General features: G+C 39.0%; 1 protein-coding gene across 2 annotated transcripts in view; it reads right to left on the reverse strand.

Annotated features, from left to right (window-relative positions):
* JAM2 (junctional adhesion molecule 2) overlaps nucleotides 1–15,263 on the reverse strand; it is a 52,563-nt gene that overhangs the window by 16,283 nt on the left and 21,017 nt on the right. For both annotated transcript variants that reach the window (XM_054713647.1, XM_054713648.1), the window contains exon 2: nucleotides 3,823–3,888. In XM_054713647.1, coding sequence (XP_054569622.1) covers nucleotides 3,823–3,888 — 66 coding nt within the window. The remainder of the gene's footprint in view (nucleotides 1–3,822; nucleotides 3,889–15,263) is intronic.

Here is a 15,263-nt window from a genome sequence, read left to right on the forward strand (position 1 = left end):
AATGCATTTATGTACTTGGGGCACATGGTACTTTGCATACAGTACATGCACCATAAATGGTCATTATTACTTTCATACATGAGGAGCTTGTCTTAGTTGTAGTGGCAAGACTGCCTCGACATGACAGAAATCCACACTTTATTACCATTACAAATTTACCTAAAAAATCACTTAGATTTGAACTAAAATGTTACCTCTGAGACAGCAAAGAAAATAATATAGAGATAAATCATATTTTCTCAAAATAAGGCATATTGAAACAGAAAAATGCACCAAGTTTTTCCATTAAGATGCTTATTTCATTTAGATTGCGAAAAGGTAATTCTTTGTTTTTTTTTTTTTTTTAAAGTTTAGTGCCTGTTTGTTTTTATTGCTTTTTTTAGAGAGGAAGGGAGAGGGAGAGACAGAGAAACATTGATGTGAGAGCAAAACATCAATTGGCTAGATCAATGATTCTCTCTCATCATTAGTGTTTCTCTCTCTCTCCCTCTCCCTTCCTCTCTGAAATCAATAAAAATATATTTTTTTAAAAAATCAATTGGCTGCCTCCTGCATGCCCCCTACTGGGGATTGAGGCCACAGCATAGGCATGTGCCCTGACCAGGAATGGAACTGGTAACCTTTTGGTGCACGGGACAATGCCCAATCAACTGAGCCACACCAGCGAGGGCTAATTTTTTGTTCAATTAGCTCAAATATTTTTGCTACACTATGAATTTTAGTTTTTCTAGGATTCTGTACTGCTGATTATCTTCTGATTTTCTTCTCTGTGCTCAAGTTAAAAATAATCAAAATCTTATATAATGCAAGAAGAGAATTGATAGTACTAAAGTAATTGTGAAGAATTCAAATTACCTCTGTGGAGAAAAGCATCCTATTAAACCCTAATTTATAGTTCTCGGGGTTGGACACTCTACATAAGGCTGTTCACATAATTTATAAGCCTGACAGATCTGCCTTTTTTTTCAGTCTTATTCTGTTTTTGGCTCCACTATGGGAAGTGATACAGAACAGCAGTACTGGAAAGAAGGAATTAATTCATGATTTATTGACATCAGAGTGATAGAGACAAAAAGCCAAATGAGTTGGATGGACCACACATATACATAAATCATAAAATATTTTAGACTGCAAGTAAAATCAAGTTACTGTATGCAATATCCTAAAACTAAAAAGTGGTAGAAGATAGAAATTTATTTTTGTTTTATGGAGAGCCAAGCTGGAATGATTGGGCCACATATAAAATGGAATCAAAATATAATTCTTAATTAAAAGGAGCAGAGGTGAAACAAAAAGATAGAAAATACTTACTTGGGACTAAGACTAACATTTGATTGCAATAAATTATAGAAGAATTTTCTACAGTAAACATAAAACACCCATTAAAAAGTAATGTAGTCCTGGCTGGTGTGGCTCAGTTGGTTGATCATCATCCCATACACCAGTTCGATTCCCAGTCAGGGCACATGCTTGGATTGTGGGCTTGATGCCCAGCAAGGAGGATGCAGGAGGCAGCCGATTGATGTTTCTCTCTCACATCAATATTTCTCTCTCTCTCTCTCTCTCTCTCTCTCTCTCTCTCTCTCTCTCTCTCTCCTTCTCCCTTCCTCTCTATCTAAAATCAATAAAAACATATTTTTAAAAAAGTAATGTCAATAGTACAGAGTTTTAGTATGGAGCGATGTTTTGAAACTAAATGGAGGTGATGGTTGCACAACATTGTGAATGTACCAATGCCACTAACTTGTTTACTTTAACACGGTGGATTTAATGTTATGTGAATTTCGCCTGAATAAGTTTTTTATTTACTATCATTATTATTATTTTGTTAATCCTCACCTGAGGATATTTTTTCTATTGATGTTTAGAGAGACTGGAAGGGAGGGAGAGAGAGAGAAAGAGAGAAACACTGATGTGAGAGAGACATATAGATTGGTTGCCTCCTGCATGCTCCCAGACCAGGCCAGGGGAATCGAACCTGTGATCCCTCAGGGTGAGGGCTGATGCTCTAACCACTGAGCAACCGGCTAGAGCTCAGTACGTTTTTTAAAAAGGAATGTAAGACTAAAGAATGTAACTGGCATTCTAAAGAATATAACTGGTATCCCGTTGCACTCAACAGTAAGAACCTCCAGGAAAGTAAAAAGTAGGAGAAACTAACTTCACTTCCGTGTCCCTCATGAGCATCCTGACCCATCTTCCTCTCAATGAGCTCATTCTTTTGGCCTCTACGTACATTCCATAGTTCCAAATTACTTCCAATCTTTAATTTCCTCTTCTCACCTCTGCCCATTTAAAACGAAGCCATGATAAGAGTACTTTATTAGCTTACTCATGTAAAATATTAGAACTTTCTAAATACTTAAGCAATTTGTTATTAAGTGATGTTATTTTTGAATAATAGGCTGACTCTTATTATAGCATATTTTTACTAAATAATCACATATAACACAATGTGCCAAGTACTATTATAAGTACTGGTTAAGTACTAATTCATTTAATTCCTACACACCCCAGTCCTCACCTATAATCTTTGCTCTTCCTTTAACCTATCTCTCTCCACCTCCGGGAACCTAAGACATGCCTGAAGAAAAGGGATCAGACATCAGGGCTTGTTTCTTAAATGCTTACCATCTCTGCCTCAACAAGTATGACATTTAACCTTTTGCACTCGGATGTCGAGTGTGACTCGACATGGTTAGCATCGGTAGCAGCTCGTATGTTGAATTGTATTGAATGTATCAATAATTTGAAATATAAAAAAATCCAAATAAATAAGTTTGTATGAAAAGAAACTCCAGCTTTTTATTCTACTGCCGCGCTTTGTAAAATCTGGGGTATTTAAAAAATTAAATCCCGAGTTGAATAAAGGAATCGAGAAAAAAAGCAAGCGAGTGCAAAGGGTTAAGAAACAGACATTCTTCTATTTTCCTATGATTATTGTGTTCCAGGTAAAAGAGACTTCAGAAAAGTAGTGGATAGTCAATATTTGAGGTAAACTTACAAAAGCCTTATAAATTGTTGGCTATTAGAACCATTAACATTTTTTTAATTGTGGTAAAATACACATACTTTAAATTTAACATCTCAATTTTCTAAAATATATTTTTATTAATTTCAGAAAAGAAGGGAGAGATAGAAACATCAATAATGAGAGAGAATCATTGACCTGCTGCCTCCAGTATGTTCCCCTCTGGGGATTGAGCCCCCAACTTGGGTATGTGCCTTGGCCAGAATTGAACCCGGGACCCTTTGGTCCACAGGCCAACGCTCTATCCATTGAGCCAAACCAGCTAGGGCAACATCTTGATTTTTAACTGTACAGTTCAGTCATGGTAAGTATATTCACATGGTTGAGCAACCAACCCTCCAGAACTTTTTCATCTTGCAAAACTGAAACTTAAATATTTTGAAGAAGCTAAAATAAACAGCAAAATGGCACCTCAAAATAGGCTATATTCACGCCATCTTAAATACATCAAATAGCATGAGGTTAGCTGTGTTAATTTCCATTTACCACATCTACCTGACTGGAAATTTTCAAGATCTCCATCTCCCCAGTTTCACAAATTAGATTTGCTTTGTTCCAGATAATTTACGTAATAAGAGACCTTCCTTGTACATCAGGTCTTTCATCGCACATCCAACATTTCCATTGAGGAGGTGGAGAAAGAGTTCCCAAGGCAGAAATGGCATTTTAGGCAGAAGAATTAGTGTGAGGTGAGGCAGAGGGTCTGGACAAACAGAAAGGTAACTTCACAGGTGCCATACTCTTGGGTCATTTAAACAAAACAGTCTGTGAAAAGCAGTAACATACTCTACCTTGATACTCTATTGCTGTGATTACTTGATGGTCTTTTGGGTCAGACAATCCAAAGGTCTTAGGACCTGGAAGATTAAAACAGAGAGGATAATTAAAATAGTACAAGAGGTCTTTTTAAAATGTTTGAATGGGATGCAAGAGATGCAATATTAAAGAAAACAGGCCTCAAGTTTGGTGACAGTTTCATATAATTTGTAGCACATTATGGTTTTTTTTATACTTTTTAAAAATATATATATTTTTATTGATTTCAGAGAGGAAGGAAGAGGGAGAGAGTGATGGAAACATCAATGATGAGAGAGAATGATTGACTGGCTGCCTCCTGCATGCCCCTACTGGGGATCGAGCCTGCAACCCAGGCATGTGCCCTGACCAGGAATCAAACCTGGGACCTTTCAGTCCACAGGCCGACGCTCTATCCACTGAGCCAAACCGGCTAGGGAACATTATGTTTTAAAGTATCAAAATAAGAAAAACCAAGCCAAACCATTACATGTCTCTTCTGTGTTCTGTATGGTGGTTTTACCCTTTAAACATTTCCCAAAGCAGAACCCATAAATCTATTAGGGCCCCCTAATAGACAACACCCTTCCACAAGCTTGATTGTTAAACAAGAGTGTATGTCCTTAATTCAGCTAATATATAATCTAGTATCAGAGGGTATTGTCCCCCAATAAAACCTACTAATTTTTAGCACCTCATTCAAGAATACAAACTGCTTTGGGAACTTATCACTTGACTGTACCTTCCTCATATGAAAATGGGTCATTATGGTGATTGTGGTGGCTAACGTGATCTGAGTTATACAGTGATGATGATGATGGTGTATCATCATGCCCATAACCTTATACAAAATTTCACTTTACAAGTGTTCATACATACTTTACTTTTATTCTATAACATTCAATGTTCAGAGTGACCTGCTGTACTAGACATTACTTTCTTTAAAGTTTTTAAAATTTATTTTTCAATTACAGTCGACATACAATATTCTATTAGCATCAGGTATACAACATAGTTATTGACTTTCGTATACCTTATGACTAGACATACTAAGACTGGAACAACCAAGTAGCAGAACCAGGAATTAAAACTTTCTAATTCAATCTTTGATATGTATCATTGTGTGTTATGGATGTCATTCTACCGTCAGTTTAATGACCATATTTAAAAATAATTTAAATCACTTCCTATAAGTATATATATCTGAAATATAAATGCTACTGGGGAAAGATTTTTACCTGTTGTACTCTCTGATATAGCCCAAACACATAGAAGAGTGCCTAGCATAAAGCAAGGCACAATAAATGGTTGTTAAATGCATAAATAATACCCGTCCACATTGTATACTATTGAGAGGAATCCAGTGAATGGGGTCAGATCAAACCAACACTAATGAAGGGTTCCTGAAGGCAAGCAATTCACTGGGGAAGGTGTCATAAGTATGCAATACTGGACTGGTATTAATTACTTCAAAGTCAGAATACAAAGCATGCATGCTGGTTAGCTTAAGTAAACAATTTAGGTAAAAGGATCCAACTGCTGCTATTCATTATTCATCCCCAAATCGTATATGAAATAACCTCAGACCAAATTAAACTGATCATAAAAACCCAAAGGTTATTTCTTGAATATGTTTCTACAATTTACTAGAAGTGCTGTTTCGCTGGTCATGCTTTCATTTGCCTCTGTCTTTGTAAGATCTACAACCCTGTTTTCACCAAGGCAAAAATGATCTCACTGTTGCCATTTCCAATGGACAATTTTCAGTGTTTATCTTATTTAATCTCTCTCTGACATCCGACTTCGTTGACTTCCCTGGATTGTGTGACATGACTAATCTTCATTCTATATCCCTTTTGGGTTCTTCCCATCCATCCACCATCCATCCATCCATCCATCCATCCATCCATCCATCCATCCATCCAGAAATGGCTTTTCTGACTCAACTAACTCCTTTATATATAATTTCTTATAGTCTCAGTCATTCAATAACCATTTATTTGCTAAAAAGTCCTAAATCTGTATATCCAGCTGTAAGTTGTCTCCTGAGATTAAATCCATAAACTGCTCTTTCTATAGGATACCTTTATCTTAATTTCCTATAAGAACCACAAACTCATAGGCAAAAATAAACTCAGATGTTTGCCCCTAAACATTGTTTTCTTTCTACAAATCCTATCACAGTGAAAGACACCACAATCCACATGGTCACTCATGCCAGAAATATAGGTGTTGCCCATGATGTAACATCATTCCATCTATTTACTCATCAGTTTCCATCTATAGACTGAGAATTGTGTGCTGTACAAGACAATGTTTTGGAATATTTGCCCTCCCCCACATTATGCAGCCAAGTGTTCTTTGCCTCAGGAGGGGATGTACGAAGCCAAAACCAGAGAGAAAAAAAGCAGGGTATTTCCAGCCTTTCCACATCTGGAAACCTTGACTATGAGGGAAACGGAAACGAATCATAGCTGATGCAGACCTTTAGAAAAATCATACCTTCTCCCCAGCCTCATGGTAGAGAGGAGGAAGTGAGTTGGAGAAGAGGATCTTAATGGGCTCTTAAGAAAGAGCAATAGACCTGGCTGGTGTTGCTCAGTTGGTTGGAAAGTCCCATACATTGAAAGGTCTCAGGTTCGATTCCCGGTCAGGGCACATACCTAGGTTTCGAGTTCAATCCCTGGGCAACCCATCTTGAAAGAAAGGAAAGGAAGAAAGAAAGAAAGAAGGAAGAAAGGAAGGAAGGAAGGAAGGAAGGAAGGAAGGAAGGAAGGAAGGAAGGAAGGAAGGAGGAGAAAGAACAATAGATGACATTTATTAAGCACTTAGATGTTAGTCGACATTACTAGCACTTACAAATGTTAACTTATTTGAGTCTCACAACAATTCTCTATGGTTGGGTACCATTAAAAAAATTTTTTTTTAATTGATTTCAGGGAGGAAGGAAGAGGTAGAGAGAGACAGAAACATCAATGATGAGAGAATCATTGATCAACTGCCTCCTGCACACTCCACACTGGGGATCAAGCCCTCAACCCCAGCATGTGTCCTAACAGGGAATCGAACCATGACCTCCTGGTTCACAGGCAGGGGTCTAAGCAATCTTTTTATTGATTGATTGATTGATTGATTAATTGATTGGAATCGAACCTGGGACCTTTCAGTCTGCAGGCTGACGCTCTATCCACTGAGCCAAACCAGTTAGGGCTAAGCAATCTTTTTAAATATCCTTTTCCCCCTTCCCATATATTTCTGTCCCAAACCAGAATATGTACCGTGTTCCTCTAACTCTCTCCTCCCCGCGCCCCCACATCCTCCCTCCCCCAGTTTCCCCCCTCCCCCAGCCCCTGTGTCTTTCTTTTCCAGCTTCTCCTCTCCTTCCCCGATTTTGTTGTCTAGACCATAGTCTACAGGCGGGGTCCGGATCTTCAGAGAGCAGAGGAAGGGAAGGACTAAGCTGGCCAAGCCAGATCCCTCCTAAGTGAGCTGGGGAAGCCAGGGTCTCATGTATTCTTGTTGCATATAACCTACATCTAAATAATATGATTTTTTTTTTTTTTTTGCCAGTGATTCTGATTCCAAACCATTATTCTGTGAAACTTTCAAAACACACTTTGAAAAAGTCTCTTTTCTCCTTTAGCAACATGTAAATTAGTGCCCTCAGAGAAATTCCAATGAGGACTGGTATTTGTCATTTTTAAAGGATTTTAGTACTTTTTAGACAAAACAATGAAGACTCATATTCCCTTGAAACTAGCTGAAGGAAAAGTCTGGGCAAAATAGGAAAAGATCTTTGTTTCCTCCGCATCATCGTATCTTTGAACTTTTCCAACACCGCAGGGCCCACTGAGCGTGTTTATTTTCTTGAGGAGGCTTGGGCCAGCTTTCATTGGAGGCAAACATTCATCCAGTCTGAGGTTGGAAGGTTAGGACTGGGTTAAATCATTTCCCTCCTTTTCAATTTTTCCACTTGCTTAATATTCCTTTGAGAAAAGTTTCTTAAGTTTTCAAAAATCACTTCAAAAGTTCTGTGGAAAAGAACAGCCGTTAACTTCAGATTTGAAGTCCCTCATAATTTTTATATGTATATATTTGAACAGAAAAAAAATAATGTGTCCCAGACACTAAAAAAGCGAGGACTGGTTGAACTGGCAAAACTATAAAGGTAAAAACAAAACAAAAAATTAAAATGAGGATTAGTTTGAATGAATTAATAAATAGGTAGTTGAATACTAATTTATGTGATTTTTAAGCATCTCCTCCTAGCTACCTTCCTTCTTCTAATTCTATTTACTTCAAGGCTTGCTTTTAATTAAGTAAAAAGAATTAAAACGTGTGGTGACTTTTGTTGAACTTATTAAAGACAACGTTCTAAATCTTTATAAAACTATTTATGCGTTATAAGATTTCTATCCTGTTTCAGCCTTCCTACTCTTGGCATTCAGTTTTAATTTTTTAAAACTTGCACTCAATAACTCTCCTTATGAAAACAAAATGTTGGATTTTGTATAAACATTTCACTAACAGATGTTAGGGATAGTCTCTGTTGGCTGCTTTCTTGAAGTGATTTTTATTTTCCCTTCAATTTTCCAGAACAAGTTAAATAGGAAAACAAATAAAATTGTCTGCTGATTGAGGTCGGCGATTGTTTTAAAGTTAGGTTAGCTACAAAACATCTTTAATAGTTATGGATGTGTGCCAAAATCTCTGGCAGAAATTCATAAGATGAGGCTAAGAGATGATTACTTCCATAACCGCTAACAACTCCCAGCCAAGTCAAAAGAAACCCTGGTGTTTCTTTCCCCTCCCCAACGGTAAGGATAAAAGTTCTTATAAATATTGTTTATCACTTACCTAAAATAATCTGGTTTGACTATTGTTTATCACTTACCTAAAATAATCTGGTTTGACTAAAAATAAATACTCATTTACAGTATCACAATTTTAAAATTTACTATAAAAGTGTTGTTTAAATGAATGCTTTTAACTAAAAACATACTTAGCAAAAATTGATACGTTGCAGAGATTACCATGCACACAAGCAAGGTATAAAAAACTGGACATAAATTATTTCATAAATTATCAAAAGTAAAAATTAATAGCCTTGTGGTTTTGATAAGGATACGGAATTTTTGGACTGGAACCCAGATTCTTTGTCTGCTGGAGTCGAAGAATGAATCCACGAACAGAAGGTGGTATAGCAAAGGTGGAGATTTATTGAAGAACAAGTACAGACTCCCACGTGGGGAGAGGAAAAGAGCCCCAGAGAACAGACTCCCACATGGGGAGGGGGAAAGACTTCCTGTTTCCACGGTTTATAAAGGCAGCAGTTTCTGTGCGCTGATATCCCCTCTGATTGGTCAATATTCCCTTTCGAATTGGTTACTATAGTGACTTTTGAGGCCCTCCTCCCTTATTGTCCTCCTATTCCTTTTGGGCTTTTTTCCTTCTTTTTTATTTTGCAAATATAGACCTTTTTTGGCTACTTCCAGTTCCCTTGTCTTATGGAAATGTACTTGTTGTTGCTCCCTTGTCTTATGGAAATGTAACTGCACCTGGCTTCCTTGTATTATGGAAATGTACTTTCTCCCAATCTGTAGCCCTGTTTTTACCATGGACCCCAATTCTAAAAATTCCCTAAACCTGCCTATCTATATACATAATAGAGAAATATGTTAATTAACCAGGACACCATAATGGGTCGACCAGACAGGAGGAGGTTGTGCGTGCAGTGTCGGGGGGTGGGGCGGCAGGGGCCTTTGCACACCTGCGCTGGGGGAGGGCCTGATCAGCAGCGGCCGAAGCTGCTTCAAGGGCCAGAGACAGAGGCAGGGCTGGACCGGCAGTGGCCGCAGTTGCTGCGGGGCCCGGGGAGCAAGGCAGGGCCCGACCAGCGACTCGAGGGTGGGCGGCGCCACGCGATTTCAAATCGAGTACTGGGCTCCTAGTATTCCCCTAAAATTCCTGTTTCAGTAATCACTGATATACAATCACACTAACAACTATAAGAAAGATGCACAGGGCTAGCAGTAACAAAATAATACCACCCAGTATTCATTACGGATAATATTTATATGTTAAAATTTATAAATTTAGGAGTTAGATAATATACTCATCTATCTCATCATTTAAGTATAGTAGGTCTAAAGAGTGGGGTGGGGATGGAGGAGAGGGAGACAGACATACAGACATGTCCTCTTCTAACCTCTCATATTGGACATTCTGGCCCTTCCTCTTTTTTTTTTTAAATGGGTGTATTATTGATTGATTGATTGATTGATTGTTTAAAGTATTACATAAGTCTCCTTTTCCCGCCATTGGCTTCTCCCCAGCCACTCCCACCCCCAGCACATGCCCTTGTCCCACTAGTGCCTGTGTCCATTGGTTATGCTTATACGCATGCATATAAGTCCTTTGGTCGATCTCTTAACTGCCGTCCCCTCTCCCCCCCCACCACCACCTTCCCCTGCCTTCTCTCTGAGATTGGATGGTCTGTTCAATGCTTCTCTGTCTCTGGATCTATTTTTGTTCATCAGTTTATGTTGTTGATTATATTCCACAAATGAGTGAGATCACGTGTTATTTATCTTTCTCTGACTGGCTTATTTCGCTTAGCATAATGCTCTCCATGGCCATCCATGGCCCTTCCTTTTAATGAGACATTGATACCCTATTTTCAGAGAAAGTGAAGCCACATCAAAGTGTAAGAAAAACTAAAAGATGTGCTTAACTTTTAGAGCTGATGTCCTGGTGAGTTAATGATGTCCTGGTGAGTTAATGATGGCCTAAAGAATTTAAGGGTGATTTGACTATGAATAAATTTTCCCCTTAAGAACCTAACATCTAAGTAAAATGTGACTCCCCTATGTTAATATCCTCATTTGACAGATGTGAGGACTAAGAGAGAGGTTAAGTAGCTCTTGCTCAAGGTTACAATGCTATAAAGCAGGGAAGCCAAGATATGCATCTATATCTAGCTCTACTGGCTCCACAGGGCACCCCCTCCCCCTGCCCAGCCATTCTCAAATTAGTGGCTTTGTGAGAAAGTACTAGGACCAAACACAATACTGCCAGATACTCTGCAGATGGCTTCGCGTCCATTTTCAAGCCTTAGGGCTGCAACGACATCATTCAGAGAGTATATAACCAATTGCCATTTTTAGCAGAGAAAATGTTCGTGGGAGACTGTCTGTGGTGAATGAAGTAATTTGAATTAAACTTGTGTGTTTATTACATGCCGCACAGAAGTTTTATGTCCCCTCCCCTTTTCTGTTTTAAAAAACATTTGAGGACAAGAAAGACCATTTGTATTTTAGAACTGAATATAAAGTTGTTTTCATATAAGTTGCATGCATTAGTAAATTTAGAGAAATTTTCAGGGCATTCTGTTACCCAAACAACCGGACAATTAAAATTTTGGAGTAATATTAGATAGAGATGAAGTAAATAAATTAACTTCTAATGTAAAACAAATTCTAAAAAATGTCAAAGGAAAGTCCTTCAGTACATCTTCACTTGTTTAATGGTGGCCAATAGCAACGGAAGGCCTTCAATGGTTGAACTTCACCAGGTAGTTAGTCCCCAGTAGGAAATAAAAGAAGCTATTTAAATTTTCTGAGGACTTTCATTGATATTCTCCAAGTGACAATCTCAGCCACATACAATTATTTTACCAATGGTATGAACTACATATTTTATTTTACTTTTTAAATATTTTAATTGATTTTTAGAGAGAGAGGAAGGGAGAGAGAGAGAGAGAGAGAAGAAAAAACATCCATGAGAGAGAAACATCTATCAACTGCCTCCTACATACCCCCTACCAGCAATCCAGCTGGAAACCCGGGCATGTGCCCTGACTGGGAATTGAACTGGCAACCTCCTGGTACATGGGATAATGCCCAACCAAGAGAGTCACACCAGCCAGGACTGAACTCTAGATTTTAAATAGATAACAGTCAACTCAAATCCAGTAGACTCCCAAGACAAAATGAAGAAATGTCATTGTACAAATCTGATGCCAATAAGAATCACATACTCACTGGAAGGCATGCCGATCATCCTGTGTTCTGATTTCCCCTAAGACTGAGATACCAAGAAACAATAGCGTGAGAACTTTATCAGTGTAAAATAAGAAACTGTTATTAAAGATGTCAGATATAAAAATAGACGTGTGATATAATGGCGAAGAGCACTAAAATGGGAGATGGTCTATCTTCACTGTCTCATGTGGTCTGAGCTGTGTGTCAGCTGCATCCTTACAGTGGAGATGGGGCATCAGGCTTTGAGTGCTTGATGACATTAAAAACACACATATTTTATTGATTTTTTTACAGAGAGGAAGGAGAGGGATAGAGAGTTAGAAACATCGATGAGAGGGAAACATCAATCAGCTGCCTCCTGCCCGCCCCCTACTGGGGATGTACCCCCATCCAAGGTACATGTCCTTGACCGGAATTGAACCTGGGACCCTTCAGTCCACAGGCCGACGCTCTATCCACTGAGCCACACCGGTTAGAGTGCTTGATGACATTTTAATTTAAGATCATTCACTGCCCTTGGTTCTGAAACTTTAGTTACTAACTCAATATAGTTTTTCAAGACTTCAAGTTCGTATTTGATAGTTAAACTTCTCAGCAGAAATGAACATATTAATATACTTGTCACATACTAGTAAATACTGTTTCAGAGCAGGCACTATAAATCATTTCTCCAGAGTTGTGTGTGTGTGTGTGTGTGTGTGTGTGTGTGTGTGTGTGTGTTTAACCCTCAATCAAGGATATTTTTCCATTGATTTTTAGAGAGAGTGGAAGAGCCAGGGAAAGACAGAGAGAAACATAGATGTGAGAGCAACACATCGATTGGTTGGTTGCCTCCTGCAGGCTCCCCAACCAGGGCCCGGGCTGGGGAAGAACCTACAACGGAGGTAGAGGTATGTGCCCTTGACCAGAATTGAACCTGGGACCCTTTGGTCCACAGGCCAATGCTCTAGCCACTGAAACAAACCAGCTAGGGCTCTCCAGAGTTTTGGTCAGCTATAGGCAAAGTGTTCAAACTGAGTTTCTGAATTCTGGGTTCTGAACTCTGGTTCTGAATCACCAGCGTGTGGGAATCTGGGAATCCCTGCACAAACTGCCCTCTGACAGCTGGTACACAGACTGCTCAGTGGCTGTCTAGCTCAAGGGAGAGTGAAATGGTTATTCCGCAGTCAGTTGATGTTTATAGATCCACTAAAGCAACAAATGTGAGAAGACAGCACTCTACCATATACTAAGCTCTCTGCACCTCCCACAGGACAGACGTTTGTTTTAAACTTTCTTTATACCTTTATGCCCAGCCTCACTAAGTGAATTTGGGGAATTAAAACAATTTAATGTATCAAAAGTTTTTACTTTTTGAAAGCATGAACATGCAGTTATGAATACAAGTTGTGTATTACAAAGATTAGTATAAAATGTATCAAGAAGATTCTCTAACATCACCAATTTGTTAAATTTATAACCTGCAAATGAAGTTATCTTTGCATTCCTTTTTTTAAAAATATATTTTATTAATTTTTTACAGAGAGGAAGGGAGAGGGATAGAGAGTTAGAAACATGAATGAGAGAGAAACATCCATCAGCTGCCTCCTGCACACCCCCTACTGGGGATGTGCCCGCAACCAAGGTACATGCCCTGACCGGGATCGAATCTGGGACCTTTCAGTCCGCAGGCCGACACTCTATCCACTGAGCCAAACCGGCTTCGGCTGCATTTCTTTTTAAAAAAATGTTTTTAAATTGATTGTAGAGAGAGGGTATGGGAGAAGGGGGGAGAGAGAGAGAGAGAGAGAGAGAGAGAGAGAGAGAGAGAGAGAGAGAAACATCAATGTGTTGTTCCACTTATTTATGCATTCATTGATTGATTCTTGTATGTGCCCTGATGAGGGATCAAACCCCCAATCTTGGCATATCAGGACAATGCTCTAACCAACTGAGCTACCAGGCCAGGGTGATCTTTGCATTTCTTCAATGAAGATAGAGCACTGCTAATGTTCTCAAATTTTTTTTCTGAATTAAAAGTGTTATAGATATAATGAATAGACACATAAAGGCAGGCAGGCTGACTGGGAATTTTTTAAAAAATATATTTTGTTGATTTTTTATAAAGAGTAAGGGAGCGGGATAGAGAGCTAGAAACATCGATGAAAGAGAAACATCAATTAGCTGCCTCCTGCACACCCCCTACTGGGGATGTGCCTGCAACCGAGGTACATGCCCTTGACTGGAAACAAACCTGGGACCCTTCAGTCTGCAGGCCGACACTATCCACTGAGCCAAACCAGTCAGGGCTGACCAGGAATTTAATGAGGCTTAAGCTTTGGGGTTCTCACTTGCACCTCCCAAGGCCTTGTGGTGAGGTGGGGAGGGCCTAGCAATGTAAGCACATTTTGTAAAATTTGAAAGAACGAAATTAAAAAAAAAATTTCTTCGTGAGAGCTCCACTAATCCATCTCTGCACACCGTTATGGACTTCGTATTAATGCATTCATTTAGCTTTCTAGATTTGACCACCCACAATAAAGGAAGCAGTCTGCACAGTCCATTATCTGATAGTTCAACCTTTAAAATACTAAAGATTTTATAGACCAACAACTTAGCGCTCACCTGCTCACATACACTACCTCTCTCTCAAACTTCAATTCTTAAAATATGAGAGTTGTATACGTTTTGTTTTTCTACTCTCCTGTTTGACGAGGATTCATAAAAACTGTAGTTTTTACATTTCATACATGTGCTATATTAATTAACTTTTATTAGCAGAAATGCTTCCAGAAGAGATGTGGAAACGAAGGGAAATCCTCCAGCTTATTGTTGCTTCGTTTCCTTTGATTAGTCTTCAGGAAGCCAAAGGAACAAGAAGCATTTATTTTGAAGTACAGACCATAGGAACAATGGCTTGGCATTGCTCAACAGTTGTATTTTACAACTGTCAGGGAAGACTGCTCAGAATTAGTTACCCTGGTTTCTTGAGTGCTCTAAATCCAAGGACTATAATCGCCCCCTCTTTAAAATTCTTTATTGTTGAAATTTTTACATATGTCTCCTTTTCCCCCCATTGGCCTCTCCCCGGCCATTCCCACTCCCCAGCACATGCCCCCACCCCACCTCCCCTATTGTCTGTGTCCATTAGTCATGCTCATATGCATGGATACAAGTCCTTTGGTTGATCTCTTACCACCCTCCTCCCCTGCTTTCCCTCTGAGGTTTGATGGTCTTTTCGATGCTTCTGTCTCTGGATCTATTTTTGTTCATCAGTTTGTGTTGTTCATTAGATCCCACATATGAGTGAGATCATGCGATATTTTATCTTTCTCCGACTGGCCTATTTCGCTTAGCATAATGCTCTCCAGGTCCATCCATGCTGTTGCAAATGGTAAGAGTTCTTTCTTTTTTAC

Source organism: Eptesicus fuscus, chromosome 3, assembly GCF_027574615.1.
Source record: "Eptesicus fuscus isolate TK198812 chromosome 3, DD_ASM_mEF_20220401, whole genome shotgun sequence".
Classification (NCBI taxonomy): Eukaryota; Metazoa; Chordata; class Mammalia; order Chiroptera; family Vespertilionidae; genus Eptesicus; species Eptesicus fuscus.